We start from the raw sequence: 16842 nt of genomic DNA, 5'->3' as shown, positions 1-16842 counted from the left end.
GTCGGACTTTGGTGTGATCATGTGTAGGCAAGACAGACTTCCGTCAGAACTCCTTCAGAAAAACCTTCAGAGTTTTTTCCGATGGGAAAACCGGTGGTGTGTACAGGGCATTAGAGGTTTTATATACTGTGAAATTCAAGTGCAGCTGCTCTACATCTGAGGGGAAGATCTGAAATGAGGGAAAGCTCACATGATTTCTATCATCCAATCATGTGTAAGCAAAAATGTGCATGTCCCCCTCAGATCTAGAGCAACTGCACTTCCAAGTGCTTTTGCAGTGCACTTGTAGTAGTATACAATATATTTGCCTTTAGTAAATCAATCCCTATGTTTTAAAGTATACTTATCATCTGAGCTTTCAGTTTGTAGGGGGTTCACACCAAAATAAGCAGCAAAATAGAGCGGTAGCTTTAGCAGACACTTCAATATGTTATTATATTTAGTTTTCCACCCAATACCCTCTTATCTCTTTGTGTATTTGGAGCCTAAAAGAGCAATTCTAGAAACACAATAATGAACAAAACTTGCATAGTAAATAGAATCTTTGTAGCTGTATGTTCGTAACTGTCTTTGTTCTTCTGCCTTTTGTGCTCCTCTGTTTTGTACCTATCTGTGCACACCCAGACACCTCCCGCATGTCAGATGCTTCTCTTATTTGTAAAATATTAGAGATTTCTAAAGGAGAACTGTTTTCGACCTTCAGCAGAGTGTATCGTTTATTTTCATATGCTACATTATCACCTATTCATATTTGAATTCATCGTCTATAACATGGGGCCTTTTGTGTTTCCAGTTACTATGAGTCCAGGCTTGCTAAACTCAAACGAAGCATTAAGCCAAGTGTAGTTAAATAGATCTGTATGAAGCCGCATTTAACGAACCGAAGGCCATATCTACTTAATTCCAGAAAAACCACAGACAGCACTTTGGTTAACCTTATAGTAAAATATGCAGCTTATAATTGTTTATTCCTGAGAAATAGAGTCCGTAAAACATTTCTGAATTATCCTGCTGCTAAATAATGTAAATTATACACATAATGTCATCCCATATTCTGGCTGCTGTACATAGCCCGTGGCAGCCATTCACAACCTAAAGCTTTATCAATAAAGTATAATAATTCCATTTTGTCACAAATTCCCTTCAGACGGCCACCATTTCCTATCCATTTACATCCTGGAATGTACATAAAAAAGCCAGTTGGGCCCTTCACATGCTTGCATGGTGGTAGGATTAGAGACCCACTGAAGCCCCATACACACGGGCAGAAAGTCAGGAGACATTTGCCCATGTATATTTTTTGGTCTGGACGTGCATGCTGGAAGACTAGCATCCGACCAACTCCCAATCAGCAATCTCCGCAATGACAGAGAGCGGTGATCGGTGTGTTCTGGCGGGAGGCCATCACCCTGTCAGAACACAACAGCTCAGCGGGGGAGATCGCTGTATTAACCCTGCATATTTAGTACAATGTCTCCAACTAGAACCGACATTTTTCTTTTTGTTCAACCGGGGTTGAACGAAAAAAAACAATAACGCGTACCCGGCTTGTCAATTTGTCCATATTTGACCTTGAATGTGGTGATTGGCTGAAGAGAGACAGCATTTAATTGGCTGATAAGCCAGTCAGTGTGTGCAGTTGCCTCAAAGACCTCAGCCCTGGCCTGACCAATAAAAATCAGAGGCAACTGGTACATGGTGGGAGTCGAGTCCTGCCGAGTATCTGAAGGGTCTTCTTGGGTACAGGCCATGACATAAGATTAGATAAGATTTATTGTCATTGTAAAAATAAATTCACAATGAAATTTCAATACTACTTCTCACTCCTTATATAAAGAAAAACATAAAAACAATACATCCCATGCACATTTGTAATACATGAATAAAAAAAATATAAAAAATAATGAAAACTCTCCCATCTTTAAAATAAGAACATCCTGTGATGACTTAGGTTTAGGTCCACTTTAGTTCCAGTTCCTTACTGGCTACTGTGAGTTGCAGCCTATCACTAATTTGTATTCTAAGGGGTCCGTTTTTTCCCCAATTGGTACCTCTTTGATGGTATAGCACCACTTGGTTAATGCACCTGCTGACCTCTAATATCTTTTTAATGAATGTAACCGTTGAGCAAACTAGGAGTTGTGGTTGGAATATTTAATCACCTGGTATCCTAAGAGATATACGATTAAAAGCAAAACTGGAATCTTGGTTTTGTTCTTTAATAAATAATACATTGTAAAAATCTTTTTTTTTACCAGGTGAAACATACAACTGTCATATATATTTTCTATATGCAGGTTTGAAAATCACAAGCTTTATCTGCTTTGTGTTAAGCTCAGCATTACATTATTTATTAAGGTGTGGAGGCAGCAGACAGATGTAATAAAGTAAAGCATCTCTACACCACAGTGTGAAAATAAACAATTCCCTTTCAATAAAAAATAAATAAAAATACACAAGCACAATAAAGCCTTTTTCAAAACATTAAAAGATAAAAGTTTGCGCACAAATGAATTATTGATAACCTGTGTTAAACTGTTTCATAGATGGACAGTTCATTATTTATATGCTTTTGGGGTTGGCTTATGATACGCGCTTTGTCTTGTAGTAATCATAAATATGACAGGGATAAACTTGCATTATTTAGGCCTAGATGCTTCATTGCTGATCACTGCTACTGATCTTTTACTGTTATTTTAAAAATAGAAGGCTTGCCTTTTATGTAAAGTTTCCTATTTTTTAATCATAAGACATAAATAAATTAAAAGAGAAGTGCAGCTTTTCCAAAAAACAAACACACATACTCACCTAGTTGGATGCAGCATCAATCCGATGCTGCATCTGTCTTTGCTGATTCTAAGACCAAGAACTGAGTGATCAAAACCCACCGATCGCTTTGTTCTGGGTCCTCAGTGAGTAGAGAGCGGTGACTGTCAGTTACCACTCTTCTCACTGGAGCGCCAGGCAGAGGAGGGAGCGGGAGCTGCCGGGTCAGGATCTCAGTGGTGCACTGAAAGGCTGAGCCAGCTGCCAGTCGGGCATCTGGGACATTATTGTCAGGATCCCTGGACCAGCTTTCTGGTGTCATACGACAGCGGGCTGAATATGGGTAACAGGAGTGCAGAACGAAGTGCACTCCTGTGATCCACAGGAGAATCAAAGCTCCTTTTAAAGTTCACCTTTAGGAGATTTTACATGTTACACCCATATTTAGGGTATAATATGTAGTATGCTACTATACACTCACCTCCCATCTCCAGCGTTTCCCACCCTTTGACAGCAGGTGGGATATCACTGCACCCTGGGTCTTTTTCTAAAAACAGCGTGGCTGTACGGGGTTCCACCCAATGCATCATTCATTCACATTTTTCTGTAAATGAATGGGCTACGTATAGCTTATATGATCCGCCTCGTCTGTTGCGCTATTCTTATTTTCGAATGTCTGTTTCCACCCCTCGCTTTAAAAACCGCACTGCCCTCTTGAAAGCAGATGTTAAGGGTGGGCATCTGTATCTTCCACATTTGCTGTGCCAGCCCACCAATAACATCAGCACCAGAACTCGGGCAGATCTCTTGGTGGAAAGAAAATCTATTTTTCCTCCGAGATCTTGCAAGATTTCTCAGTTTACAGACAAAATCTCGATGATGTAGCTTTCCCAGGGGGCTAGTGTGAAGCCATGGAAAGATCACCAGTGTTCGGGAAACAAGGACGTGCAATGACATCAAATGTAAGTCTAAAAATAAATCTTTGATTATACTTACAATGAATTGAAGATGTTTGAAAGTCAACATGCAGAGCTGCATGCAGCAGGGCTGTTTGGATTTTTTGTCAAGGGGGGTCCACTTTAAGGCAAACTTACCTCTGAATTTCCCTCCTCTCATAATGACAGCTCTTTTTTTTCTGTTCCTTTCTGCTGCCATCCTCTCTGATTCTCCTTCTGGACCCAACGTCTTCTTTCTTGGACCATTGGACAGCCAGTGGTAATCCAACTTCAAAAACTCGTCTAACAGATGCAGGCAGTGTGCACTGCACATGAGCTGCAGGGAGTGTATATTAACTAAAAGTGCTACTAAATAGGTAAATGTAGTTTAAAAAGCAAATGTAAAAATATATTCTACATAAAAAAAAAAAAACCTCAACCCACAAGCAATTTTTTATTTATTTTTTGCAAATTCAATTTCTTTTTAAGGTCTTCATCCAACAGAGAAATTCATCATTTATTACTGTTTCTTTTACACCAAATATCCTTTATTTCCATTGTGAAGAGGAAAATAATAAATGATCTTTATATGGCCACATTAAGAATCCTATAGTGCACTTAAACCGTTATGGGCAGTACACATGTTCGATGTTAGCTTGTTGTCGGAAATCCCGACCGTGTGTATACTCCATCAGACATTTGCTGTCGGAATTTCGGAAAACAACTGTTTCAGAGCAGGTTCTCAAGTTTTCCAACAAGAAGACTTCTTGTTGGAAATTTAGAGCTTGTGTACACAATTCCAACACACAAAAATCCACGCATGCTCGCAATCAAGCATAAGAGCCGCATTGGCTATTGAACTTAATTTTTCTCGGCTCATCGTACCGCATTCTTGACGTTCGGCATTTCCGACAACATTTGTTTGACCGTGCGTATGCAAGACAAGTTTGAGCCAACATCCGTCGGAAAAAAATCCACGGTTTTGTTATTGGAATGTCCGATCGTGTGTACATAGCATTACAAGTATGTAGTGGTTCCTGTTACTTAAAGCTGAACTCCGGACAGATATAAAAATATCAATAAATACAATTATATATATATTTTAAATGCTGCTAATAAAAACGCCCAAAATTGACTTGATTTTGGCCTCTTGCACAAATGTACAGCAATCAGACTGGGAGAGGAAGGCGCTGCAGTAGAAGCCAAACAGCTCTGCTACTTAAACTTATGCTGACAAAGAACATGCTGACAAGAAGAAAGAGCAAAAGGGCAACCTCATATGTCTTTTGCTGCTCCTTCACTGTTTAATTACAGGCTGGGAGCAAGACCCAGCCATATAGTTTAAAGTGGTTGTAAACACTTACATATGCTCACTAACATAACTTGCCTTAGGCAATACATAAAGATGAACCTACATAAGTTGTACCTGTTTATCTGTTCCTCTTTTTCCTCTACATACGTTCAAACTCCAAAACTTACACAGCATTTCTTATCTCCAGGAGGCAGGGGGCAGGGATTTGATGTCTCACACTGCACGGCATACAGCAGGGAGCAGAATTTAATCTGAGATCTCAGTGGAAGGAAAGCACACACCCCCTCTTTACATAGTCTCATAAGGAAACATACATAGCTGAGTCTGTCAATCACCTGCTGTGTGGTGGAGGGACAGGACCATCTCCCGGGATTGTCTAGTATTGGCATAGACTGTCAGAGGTGTTCTATGCAGATAGCAGAGGAATAAGAGAGGAGAAGGAAATCCCACTGGGTGCTTTGGATTTAGACAAGTGCACACTGTAGAAGGATATGCTGTGTTCATTTTGCCTTTCAGAGGTTTACAACCACTTTAACTGAAGTAAACAAAGGTCAGGTCACCAAGCTGTCTGTGCTGTCTATCAGGACTGTGTACAGCTCAGGACTGGGGAGGAGCAGAAAGAAACAATGTATTTGGCCAATAAAACAGCCCACATATATGTATTTTACGTTAGTTTGTCTGAAGTTTAGCTTTAAGGATTAAAGTATAACTAAAGCCAACATTTTTAGTTTTGGATAGAGTAAAGAGGGATTAGAACACCTGTCAGTTTTTATTGCTGTCTGTACCCCCCCCCCCCCCCCCCCGCTAAGGAGATTCACCCTCTCTAGTTGTTTTGTTTACCTTTATCATTGAAAGTGAACGCAAAATCCCAAATTTTAGGTTGTCCCTAGAAAAGTAATAGAGGGGAAATCTCCCAATAGGGACACTATTTCTGGTGTCCCAGGGGTCCACAGGGAATTACCTTAATTTTCCTGGATTTCCTTTCACTTCCTGTTTGGCTATGGGACAGGAAACAATGGGAAATCCCCGCAATTGGAAACAGATGGTGAAAAAAAAAATGACGGGGTTAATATCCGCCCTTAGAACCCTTTCATATTGGGGAGCTAGCCGCCGAAAAAGGGTTAAAATCACTGCTGCAGCAAAGCTTTGCCGACGGTATAGCCGCATTGCTCCATTGATTTCAATGGGCAGGAGCAGTGAAGGAGCGGTGTATACACCGCTCCTTCGCCACTCCAAAGATGCTGCTAGCAGGAGTTTTTTCAACATCCTGCCAGCGCACCGCTCCAATGCGAAAGCACACGGGAGACACGACAGTGGCTGTTTCAGGGCGCTTTGCAGGCGCTATTTTCAGCGCTGTAACGCCTGCAAAGCGCCCCAGTGTGAAAGGGGCCTGACTCTATCCAAAATGAAAAAAACAAAACGTTTTGCCTATAGTACCCTTAAAAAAGGTAGGTGGGGAAAACGTTTTATTTTATTAAGGACTAAGATTTTCTTTGTTGCTTTCTGCATATTGCTTCTTCGTATTATTAGTAATTATTGTGTGTCATTTTATATCCGCAAAAAAACTTTTGGAATTTCCTGTGTGGAATGTAAAGAGTTTATGATTATTTTTTTTGTTAAAATAGTGTACTTTATGTATGGCCTCTTAATATATAGGAGACCTCTTTTAAATCAGAAAAAGAAAAGTGGAGGTGTGGCCCATAGCAACCAACCGGATGCTTGGTTTTGTATTCTGACCTGCACAAAAAAAATAAAAATAAAATAAAGATATTGAATTGTTGTGGCTGCTGTGGCCAACACCTTTCCTTTTCAGCTGTACTATAAGAAGGCCCATTATTTTTGACCAGGGTAATTAATAAACATGTTGCATTTTCTTTTTCATGTTGAATTTCTGCTAGTGCTGGCAGTTGCAATGCTGTATTTTGTTCTCCTAAACTGGTTTTTAAATTGCTCTATCTGCTGCTGGTAATTATAATTTATCTGCAGCTCTGTGCCCTGTGTAACCTAATGACAGGGAAATACATGGATAGGGATCTTTTCATTTGCTGTGAGCAATAAATTTTACCTTTAATGATGCTGGAAATTCCAATACTATCTTCAACAGCAAAGCTCTATTTTTTTTTTTCAGGTGTTTATAATTTTCATATCATTTTGCAAGTCCTCATTCATTGGGGATAATTAAACCTGAAACTGAAAGACCTCTATTTATCCACAGGTCACTGCACACTCCTCCTGTGAACCTCAGCTGCGATCTTGAAAAAATATCTTTCTTAAAGAGCTAGAGAATGTGATTGTTGGACTGTTTTGCATTCAGAGTCACTCTAATAAGCGTGTGTAGATTGACTCTGCTGCCTAAATTATGAAAGAAGCTTCAACTGACGTGCATCGGAAACACTGGAGACTGAAAACCATTTATATATACATTTTAAAGAACTATTAACTGCTTTAAAGTATTATGTTTTTACTTGCCTTATTACAAAAAACAAAAAAAACAAAACAAAAAAAATGAGTTTCACAAAGCAAGACTGTGGAATACCAATGGAATCCAGCGTTTGGTTAAAGTTTGCATTCAGAAAGGTACGCTGTATGTATAAATGGTTCTATTGAACGTTCAATCAAGTTTTTTTTCTTGAATGCCTATGATCTCTTGTGATTTCTGAAATGTACAATGTTACGATGATTTGTTTAAATGTTATGTACTTTTCTTGCAATCGTTGGATAAACAAGGAGACTATGACGACCTTAAGAAGGACATTTTTATTTTCTTATAAAATAAACCAATAAAATATATTTATTATATAAAGATAATATTTATTATAGATATTAAAAAAAGTTTAAAAAAAAAAAAAAAACTTTCAGAGCTTTAAGTTAAAGCTTGAAATAATGGTGTTGATGAAAAAATAAAAAAAATGCATGTCTACACAACAAACACAAAAGCATTTTTAACATATAGACAACTTGCCTGGCTAAATTTTAAACGTGAATGCACTATCAATAGATACATAATGTATATTTAGATTTTCTATATATACCACATAAAGTCATTTTTTAAGCATTAATGGTAGAAGTGGATTTGGTCAGCTTAAACACTTAACCAATATGGCTGCCTGTGTTTTACCAACCTCTCTGTAACTTTGTCTACCAAGTGGTATTGGTACACCTTTCCAAATGAAGATGTACATGCTCGAGTTTTTATAACTGCACTGAAATAGTGGTTGCCATCCTGTATCAACAGATTCTTTTATCTAACCATCATAAAGCCTCAATAATATTTTAAGGCTTGTTAGAAATACGTTTGGGAGCCATAATTCTTGACCTACAGGTTTTTGTCTCTCTCTCTCTCTCTCCTTTAATGAACAAGAAGACCAGATATATACGTGAATTCTATCAAAGGTCTTCTTTTGTTGAAATGTATAACAACAGAATATAGCAGATTGCTTTTCATTTTCCTGGGCTGTTCCTTAAATAAAACTTAAACTTTAAAGAGCTACATATAACATTTACACACACATATATGTAATAGATTTGTCCTCAGCTTGAAATTCTTTTGAGATACTTGACACTGTAGTTCTTCGGTCTACTTGGTTTTTCTCCTAAGGGCCTTTTCTAGCTAGATAGTCCCTCAGGAGACTCCATCTTACTTTTTCATTTTGATAAAACTCTGTAGTTAGTACATATGTGGATGCAATTTCATGTTCTTTTATATATAAAATGGTATTTTCATTTTTTTTTTCTGTCCACTGATCCAGTAGAGTGTTATAGTTAACCCTGCTTTGCAAGTGCAGGCTTTCACCATGTGATTTTTACATTCAAGGGTGTTTGATAACTACGTGCCTCATTATATAATTAGAACCCCAGTAGTTGGTATTAGAGATAATTAGACCTTTTAGTAAAACAGTGCCAGGAGCAAAGCGCTAAATGGAAGTGTAACCTCTATTGAAGTCAATCAAAAACTCTTGTTAATAAGGTGAATTCTGATTGGTTCTAATGATTATGGCACTTTTTTTACTTTCCTCCTTGCACTGTTTACTGATTAAGGTCCGTAAAAGTTAGTTTTAGAGGTGTGTTCGCTGAAGTCCAAAATGCACTTGATTATCATATTTAGCAAAACAAAATATATGCAACATACGTTATTGCTAGCATTTTTGTTGAGGGTCCACAAAAATTATGTCACTGCCTTACATTCTCTGCTTAAAGGGGTTTTACCTAAAAGTTTTCTACCCAGTGAACTTGCCATCTTGGGGCTTCGTATGAACCCCTTCTGTAAGTAGTTGCCAAGAGCAGGTCTTTTTGGTAACCGTTTTGTCAGTAGAATAGAAACCTGAAAAAAGGCTTTGGACATACCTAAGTGCTGAGGGGGAGGCAAAGATCCCTGGTTGTATCGTTCTGTACAGCTCCCTTCCCTATCTCCCCCTCAAGTGAAATCTTTATAGAAGAACTTTTAGGAGGAACCCCCCTTTAATAATATATCAGTTAAGACTTTGGATTATATTCATTAAACTATTTTTGAAAGTATATTTTGTTATTTTTATACTGGCAGTGAGTTGTAAAATAGAGCAGCGGGTTAGGCAAATAATTTGATATCCTCTAAAATTATAGTAAAATACCAAAAATGACACACTTCCCAGTTCTTTGCTATATTTGAGGAAGCGGCAATCATTTTAGAATTGCATAGTATTTCACTTCCCTACCTAAAAGTATAATCATAGTTGCATAGCTTTGGGTATGATCAATTTAATTTTTTTCCTTTTTGTGAGTTCTGATTCACAGGAAGATGAATAAAATTACGGGTTGAGTATTTTTAATATGGGTAGACTGTTTACATACTTAGTTTAGAATCACAGACAAAATTTAGCTTGAAAGAAAGAGGCATATTGCAGGGTTTAAAAAGATTTTCTTGAGCCATAATGGAGTTGTTTGTATGTATGCAAGAACATATTCAAATCGGGTCTTTTAGTGGATTGTGACAGCAGGATGTGTGATTACACAGAATTTGTAATTTAAATTGATTTTCACCCATTATGTGATCTGAAATAATATTTTGGAAAGGCCTATCAGTAATTTCACTAGAAATAAATGAATACTGTGTCTAATTAAGTCCAGCAGATGACCCACGCTTGCTTCAAACAGTCAATCAGGTTAATGAGTATTAAAAAAAAATCAAAGATTTCCTCTCAACTTTACTGGTTGTCTGAAGCTATTTTTTTTTCTGTTCTGACTTAATGATATAGTATTATCACTGGTGCCTAATACATGGCTGAACACATCCAAGGAACCATATAACCAATGCACTTTAAGGGTTAGGGCTGGTATTTAATGTAAACAGTGTTCACTGCAAACCTTCTAGCCAACTAACATACATTAAAAGATGGCATCTAGAGGTTCCTATATGAACAGTCATGTATGCTGTAGAGCGCCCCAGGGACCGCAAAACACAAACACCATGCCTTACTATTGGATTTTGAGATGACCCTTGATAGTTATAGGCCAACAGTGAATTATGGGAGGCATCAGGTAGTAAGACCCTTGTTAACAGGAGCTGGTTAAGACTTAGGCTGGCCACACATGGAGCAAATTTCTTTCCTGCAACCACGGGTTGCAGAAAAGAAATTTACTTGATTCCCCCATCAGCACAGACAGTGTTGATGTGAGAATCCCTTCAGCCAGGCCATTGTCTTCTCCCGGCAGGGGGGCGGGGGAGCGGCCAAGATTTGAACTGTGTATGGCTGGCCTTACATAAATGAGTTTCTAGGGTTTGGGTCCTTCTGTGGCACTCTATAAAATATGTGCACTGCTTAGACAGGCTCTGCTAAGTGTCTACTTTTTATGCCTACTAATGTTTGGAAGGCAAGTTGACTTAACCCTAATATAGTCAATTAAATCATTTGTGCCATGGCTTTTTAATGTTTTTGTTTTAATGTACCGACTGGTTCCTGAGCCATGTATATTGGCAGGACAAGTTCTGTAATAGTCTGAGGATACAATAACCTGAATAATAATTGATCAGAGCCTCATAAAGCTGATCCTACAGTGTACATTAAAACCAGTAAACAAATTGAATATGGTCCCTTCATGGCTTTTTTCCACAAGAGAAACTTAAATTATATTCATAGTGTCCCTTTAGACTGCGTTGAGTGACAACTAACTGTTTATGTGAGATAATAATCATGTACCAAATGGCCATTCTCTGATATATCGAAATTTTATAGTCAAAGTTCTTTTTTTTTTTTTTAGCCAGCCCAGTGAAGCAGTCAGGAGTAACGCCTATTTTTTATTTTCATTTTTTCTCCTGATTGGGTGTCAGAAGAGTTGCTGCAACGTAAATCGTACACTTTTACTTAATATGTCTTTAAAGGTAATTCTAGCCTAAAACAAAACTGAAAGGTAAAAGCAAAAATATCTGCAGTACAAGGAAGTCATAATTATTGTTTTTGCAATGTTATTTTCATGTGTACTGCAATAGGCTATAACTGGTAGCTCTCACAGGAGGTGATTCATTAAGCTTTGTTACCTGGTAATGTTTCCTTTTGGGTCATAACAAAAGGTAGAGAAGGGAATTAGACCATTATTTTATGTAAAGGATTTATATTAATAATCCCTACAGCATCAAAGCGTGCTCCATTGTGATTCATTTCACCTTTTATTTTTTTTGGTAGGCAGAAAAAAAAAATCATGAGCCAATAGGATGAGCAACCTTTGGCTTTGACTGATTGCTGTATTGCAGGACAATTATTTACTTATTCCAAGTCAGAATAGCACATAAATTAACATCTTGTGACTTCAGTTCCCTTGAATGCTTTTAAAGGTGTCTTTTTCTTTTTCTATTTTTTTTATAATGTTTTAAAGGACACATGTTTAGTCTTTTCCTTTTTTTTGTAAATTGACTTATCAAGTATTTATGAAGCAACATTCAAAACTTTTTATTGTTACTGAAAAAAACAAACTGCTGTAATTGCAAATGCTGTGCACATTTGATGAATAAAGTGAATTTTTTTTATGAAACTGTAATTTATTTGTGTACTTTACTGCATTGTCGGATAGATATTATGCAAAAATTGAAAAAAAAAATCTTTATTAAAGAAATACTGTGACTAAGACTTTCTTAAAGGGTTCAGAAATGCTTAATGACTTTATAAGACTTCATGATCTGCTGTCAGTGCAGAACTGAAGGATAAAGAAATTCCATTTCTCACTAAAGACGAAAAATAAGTCTGCAGATTTGAGAGGCTTAGTATTAAGTCTTACGAATTCTAAAACGATATTATTTTCTGAGTAGCCTTAGCAAAAGTAAAAAAAAAAAAATACTACGAATATAATGTTTGATTTTCTTTCTGTTTTTCTTATTAATAATTGGAAGAGTAAATGACCTGTTTTAATTTTAGTTGTGTGCTATAGGTAGCCAAGCTGCCTTAATGTGAATGTAAGTTTAGAAATCTATTCATCAAACACTGTAAGAGGCGCGACCACCCTTTAAATTGTATTGCAGGCGTGGTTCCTCTCCCTGGCCCGAGGGCTTACTAAATTAAGTAAAAGCTGTTTCCTTTATTATGTATTCTGGCATCCTTTGGTTTGATGAGATAACCATATTATTATCTAGGATACTTTAGGGAATTGTGTGCATGGATCTGTAGATGGATGGTGGAATGAATGTATGCTTGGATCTACCTGTCTAAGGTTATGCTGGTATGTTTGGAAAGAAGGATAAATGTACTTTATTATGTGCGGGTATGGGTGGATGTACTTGTTTGATCATAAGCTTGCTTGTATGCACAAATAGCTAAAATTATTGAGCCATTTATTCTAAACTGCACACAGATGTTTCAGGCTTTTTGGCCATCAATAGTTTACGGAAATCATGGCCTGTATGAAGTAGGCCTTAAAGTGGTTTGTTTGTTAAATGTAAATCGGAAGGCATTTCCATATATTTGTTCAATAAATGCAAAAATACCTGCCAAAAATCTAGTGAGCTGATAAAGCTGTCTATATATTATACTATTTTTTTTATTCAATTTCATTTAGACTTTAACCTTCAACTATGTAGTGCAATGGCCTGCCTGATTGCATACAAATTGTAAAGCCCCGTAAACATGGGCCGGATGTCAAGCAGCATCAGCCGGTTCAATAGAAACCAGCCGACATTCAGCCCATGTGTACTGCAGCCGGTCAGAAAGAAGCCGGCTGACCAAAAAGGTCAGAACATAATAGCACAGCAGGGGTCATCAGTGTATTAACATCACATGGTTAGTACAGTGGCTCCTCCAGAGCTGTCAAAAAAAACTACCAGTGTGTACTAGGCATTAGAGTTTAGGTTTGACCTCCTATTATATTGGTTTTGGTAAATCTAAAGGATAATTGTACAAGAAAATTGTATAACTTATGGCAAGCTTAACTTCCTGTGCTCTCTGCTTGTACTGCACTGTTGTCAGCTAGCACTGTTTCCATCTCTGTGTGGACCGCAGAATATCTCCCTCCCATGTTATGGAAATGAGAAGAGAGGGAGGGATTCTGTAGTCCAAAACATACTTTCAACCCTAGGATGACAATCATTCTCCTCCATAGATACATTATAGACAGTGAGCATTGTCACCTTAAGAGAGGAAATCTATTAGTGGTAGGATCACCAGGTAAAAATAAAGAGAAAAAAGTCTGGAAAAAAACAAAAACAAATTCAGCCACCACACCTAAGAACTGGTAGGCTGCAATAGACCATTACATTTTTGTTCCTGGGTTTAGAAGGAGCGATGAGATAGCATTGGGGGCATAAATGAAATGAGGCACATTCCCCTTATCTTTTGGATTTGTGGTGGAAGTAAGACATGAAGATACCTTCATACCTTCTAGGCTCCAATGTTAATTAAACTAGTTTATTGGAGAGTTTGTTGGTGTTATTTAGCCCATACAACCATAAACTGTCTTGGTATACTTTGGGCCCATTCACATAGAGCGCTTTCCACTCCAATCGAAAGGGGATCCATGAGCAGATCCCCTGGTAAATCATAGCCGAATGAGGCAGTAGTCCGTTTTTTTTATATCCGGGGCCATTCAATTTGTGTTCGGTGGACTTGTGATAGCTCTATGGGCAGCCAGGTGTAAATTAATTCTGTTGTTTGTTTACATCAGGTTACCCCCTGATTCATCACGTTTAAAGCCTACCATAGATGATGTGTCGAGAATACTAGTGATTATTTCTAGCGGCTATAGCTGCTGGCAATAGTCACATCCTACAAATCCGACATGCTGTTTTTACCCAAGTCAGTCGATGTATCGACTTGGGTACAATCAGTCTGCCCATACATGGTTCAAATCTCGGCTGGTTGCTGATGAATCGGCCGAGGTTTGAACCATATATGGCCAGCTTAAGTCAGCAAAAACAGAAAAGAACACTAACCTGGGTGGACTTGGTGGTAGGCAGCGGTCCATAGAGCTGCATGGAGCTCCGGATCAGGTCTGCCTTAAAAAGGTGGACCTGATCAGAAAGCATGTGTGAAAGGGCCCGATTCTCTTTTATAATCCCATGCTAAGATACCTGAATCTGTCCAGGCACCGATGGTACAATGTTGTGTAATATGGCTTTTTGATAAACGATCTTTAGTATATTTATTTGGAAAATGCTACTTTTACTATTCATAATGTAAATCTTGAAATTTCAAAAATACTTCTTGTTAAGCAGTATAAGTTAACAATACAGTGGTGAGTGTTTTCAAGCAGCATTATATGATTTCATTAATAATGGAGTAATCTTTAGGAGTGCAGCCGGAAGTGTGCAGTGCTAATGCGTGTTCATTCACATGTTCTCATAATTTTCATCCCCCACCCAAATACTTAGCCACAAATGTGATTTACATTGAGTCATATTTCCTGTCACAGCTAAGCTTTTCAGGCAAACTAGTTAAAATATATCTTCCGTTTTTGCATGAGATTAGCTGTTTTCACTTTTGACCACCAACTAGTACAGACATACCCCACTTTGCATGTCTATCATGGTTTTTTATTTATTTTATTAAACAATAATCAAAGTAAACCAGTATAATAAAGGCAATATAAACGTGTTGAGCTGTGGGAAGTACAGAATAAAATTGTCTATGAGGCTCCATTCCCATATTCCCATCTAAGGGATCCATTTATAAAGCAGCATGGTGCTTTGCAAATGTGCTTTCTGCCTGCAGGACTGAAGCAAGCAAAGCTTGTTTTATTCTTATAATAGGGGAATCAGGGAAAATGAATGAACATGGATGCCAAAAACTCCACATAATTTTATGAATGACTCGAAAAATGCAAACATGACAGTAGGCTGCATAAAAGACATCCTACTTGAGGGCCATAGATATTAAAGTATAACTGAAGGCAACACTAATTTTTTAGAACATCTAGCAAATTTTTTATTGAGGTCTGAGCCCCCGTTATCACTGAAAGTAAAAGAGAATTACACATTTTGGGCTGTCCCCAGAACAGGAATAGAGGGAAATATATTCCTATGAGGACACTAGTTCTGGTGACCCAAGTAACAAGAATTTACTCACTTTGGAAGGATATCCTCTCACTTACTGTTATGGCCGAGGGACAGAAGTGAAAGAAACCTTCCCCAATAGGACACAGATGGCATAGTATTAATAAATTGACAGGGATTAAAACCCTTATTTATTCTACTTGAAATAAAAATGTTTGCCTTTAGTTCTACTTCAAAGATAAAGCATTTTTCCTGTGTTTTGAACACACTTTACTGTAAAGCCCTCAGCCAGCACTTTTCTGTTCTTGAGTAAAGCCTGGTACACAATACTATTTTTTTCCTTCCAACCCAGAGGGCAGAAGGTCGGAGCCGCTGTACTCAGTGTTAATTCTGGCAGCAAATTTTGATTTAGTTTTAGTCTTAGGACTAAGATGGCAATTTAGTTTTAGTCCCATTTTAGTCTTCTGCAATTGTTTTAGTTTTAGTCATATTTTCAGGAACTTGGTGGCTTCTGCTTTTCCAGCATGCTCGTCCAACAGAAGCCAGCCAAACAACCAGCTTCTGTTGGACTGGCTGGCATACACACGGGCCTTATTGAACCAGTCAGTGTTGGCTGACATTCGGTCTGTGTGTACAGGGCTTAAAGGTATACAAAACACATGTTGTGAAATGCAGCAAAATGCATGTTGAATTTTGTGTTACATCAATGCAAAATACCAGTGCCATCACACACTATCAGTGCCATAAATGGTATGGATTTTCACAAAACTAAAAGTGAATTTGGTCTAACAGTGAAATGATAACAAGAATATCAGCAATTATTCACACCAAGACATATTTATGATATGAAGTAACCAACAGTAGAACATTGTGTGTTTACTTTTACCATTTTGAAATATATCAGCTTTACCTTTGGTTTTATGTTTTGATAAGTTACCCAGGCACAGGGACTACTGTTTGCTTTAGGGATGTTGAAATATTTGAAAGATCTTACTTAATATGCACATGTATTAATCGCTACACATCAGATGAGCTCCTTAAAGTAGGACTATGGGCAAAAGTTTTTTTTTTTTTCATTTTGGAGAGAGTAAGGAAGTGTTATAACCCCTGTCAGATTTTTTTTTCACCATCTGTGTCTCATTGGGGAGATTCCTCTTAACTTCCCATCCCATAGCTAAAGGGAATTCATTGGGACCCCCAGGTCACCAGAACTAGTGTCCCAATTGGAAGATTTCCCCTCTATTACCTATCTGGGGACAACCCAAAATGTGGGAGTTTCTTTTACTTTTAATGACAATGGTAAATAGGAAAAATAGAGGAGTGAAATCTCCCTAACGGAGACACAGACAGCAATAAAAACTTACCAGTGTTCTAATCCCTCT

The 16842-nt window shown here is 37.7% G+C and overlaps 1 protein-coding gene across 9 annotated transcripts in view; it reads left to right on the top strand.

The window, feature by feature from the left end:
• PCDH7 (protocadherin 7) overlaps window positions 1-16842 on the top strand; it is a 1090234-nt gene that overhangs the window by 46632 nt on the left and 1026760 nt on the right. For 2 of the 9 annotated variants that reach the window (XM_077477672.1, XM_077477673.1), the window contains one exon: window positions 7229-12021. The exons of the other annotated variants lie outside the window; for them this stretch is intronic. In XM_077477672.1, coding sequence (XP_077333798.1) covers window positions 7229-7270 — 42 coding nt within the window. In that variant the 3' untranslated portion in view covers window positions 7271-12021. Of the gene's footprint in view, window positions 1-7228; window positions 12022-16842 lie in introns of those variants that run through there. 9 annotated transcript variants of the gene reach the window in all.

This window comes from Lithobates pipiens, unplaced genomic scaffold (assembly GCF_037356315.1).
Source record: "Lithobates pipiens isolate NorthernLeopardFrog02 unplaced genomic scaffold, aLitPip1_a1.2 Scaffold_13, whole genome shotgun sequence".
Taxonomy (NCBI): Eukaryota; Metazoa; Chordata; class Amphibia; order Anura; family Ranidae; genus Lithobates; species Lithobates pipiens.
This window is presented reverse-complemented; position numbering and strand designations above follow the sequence as displayed.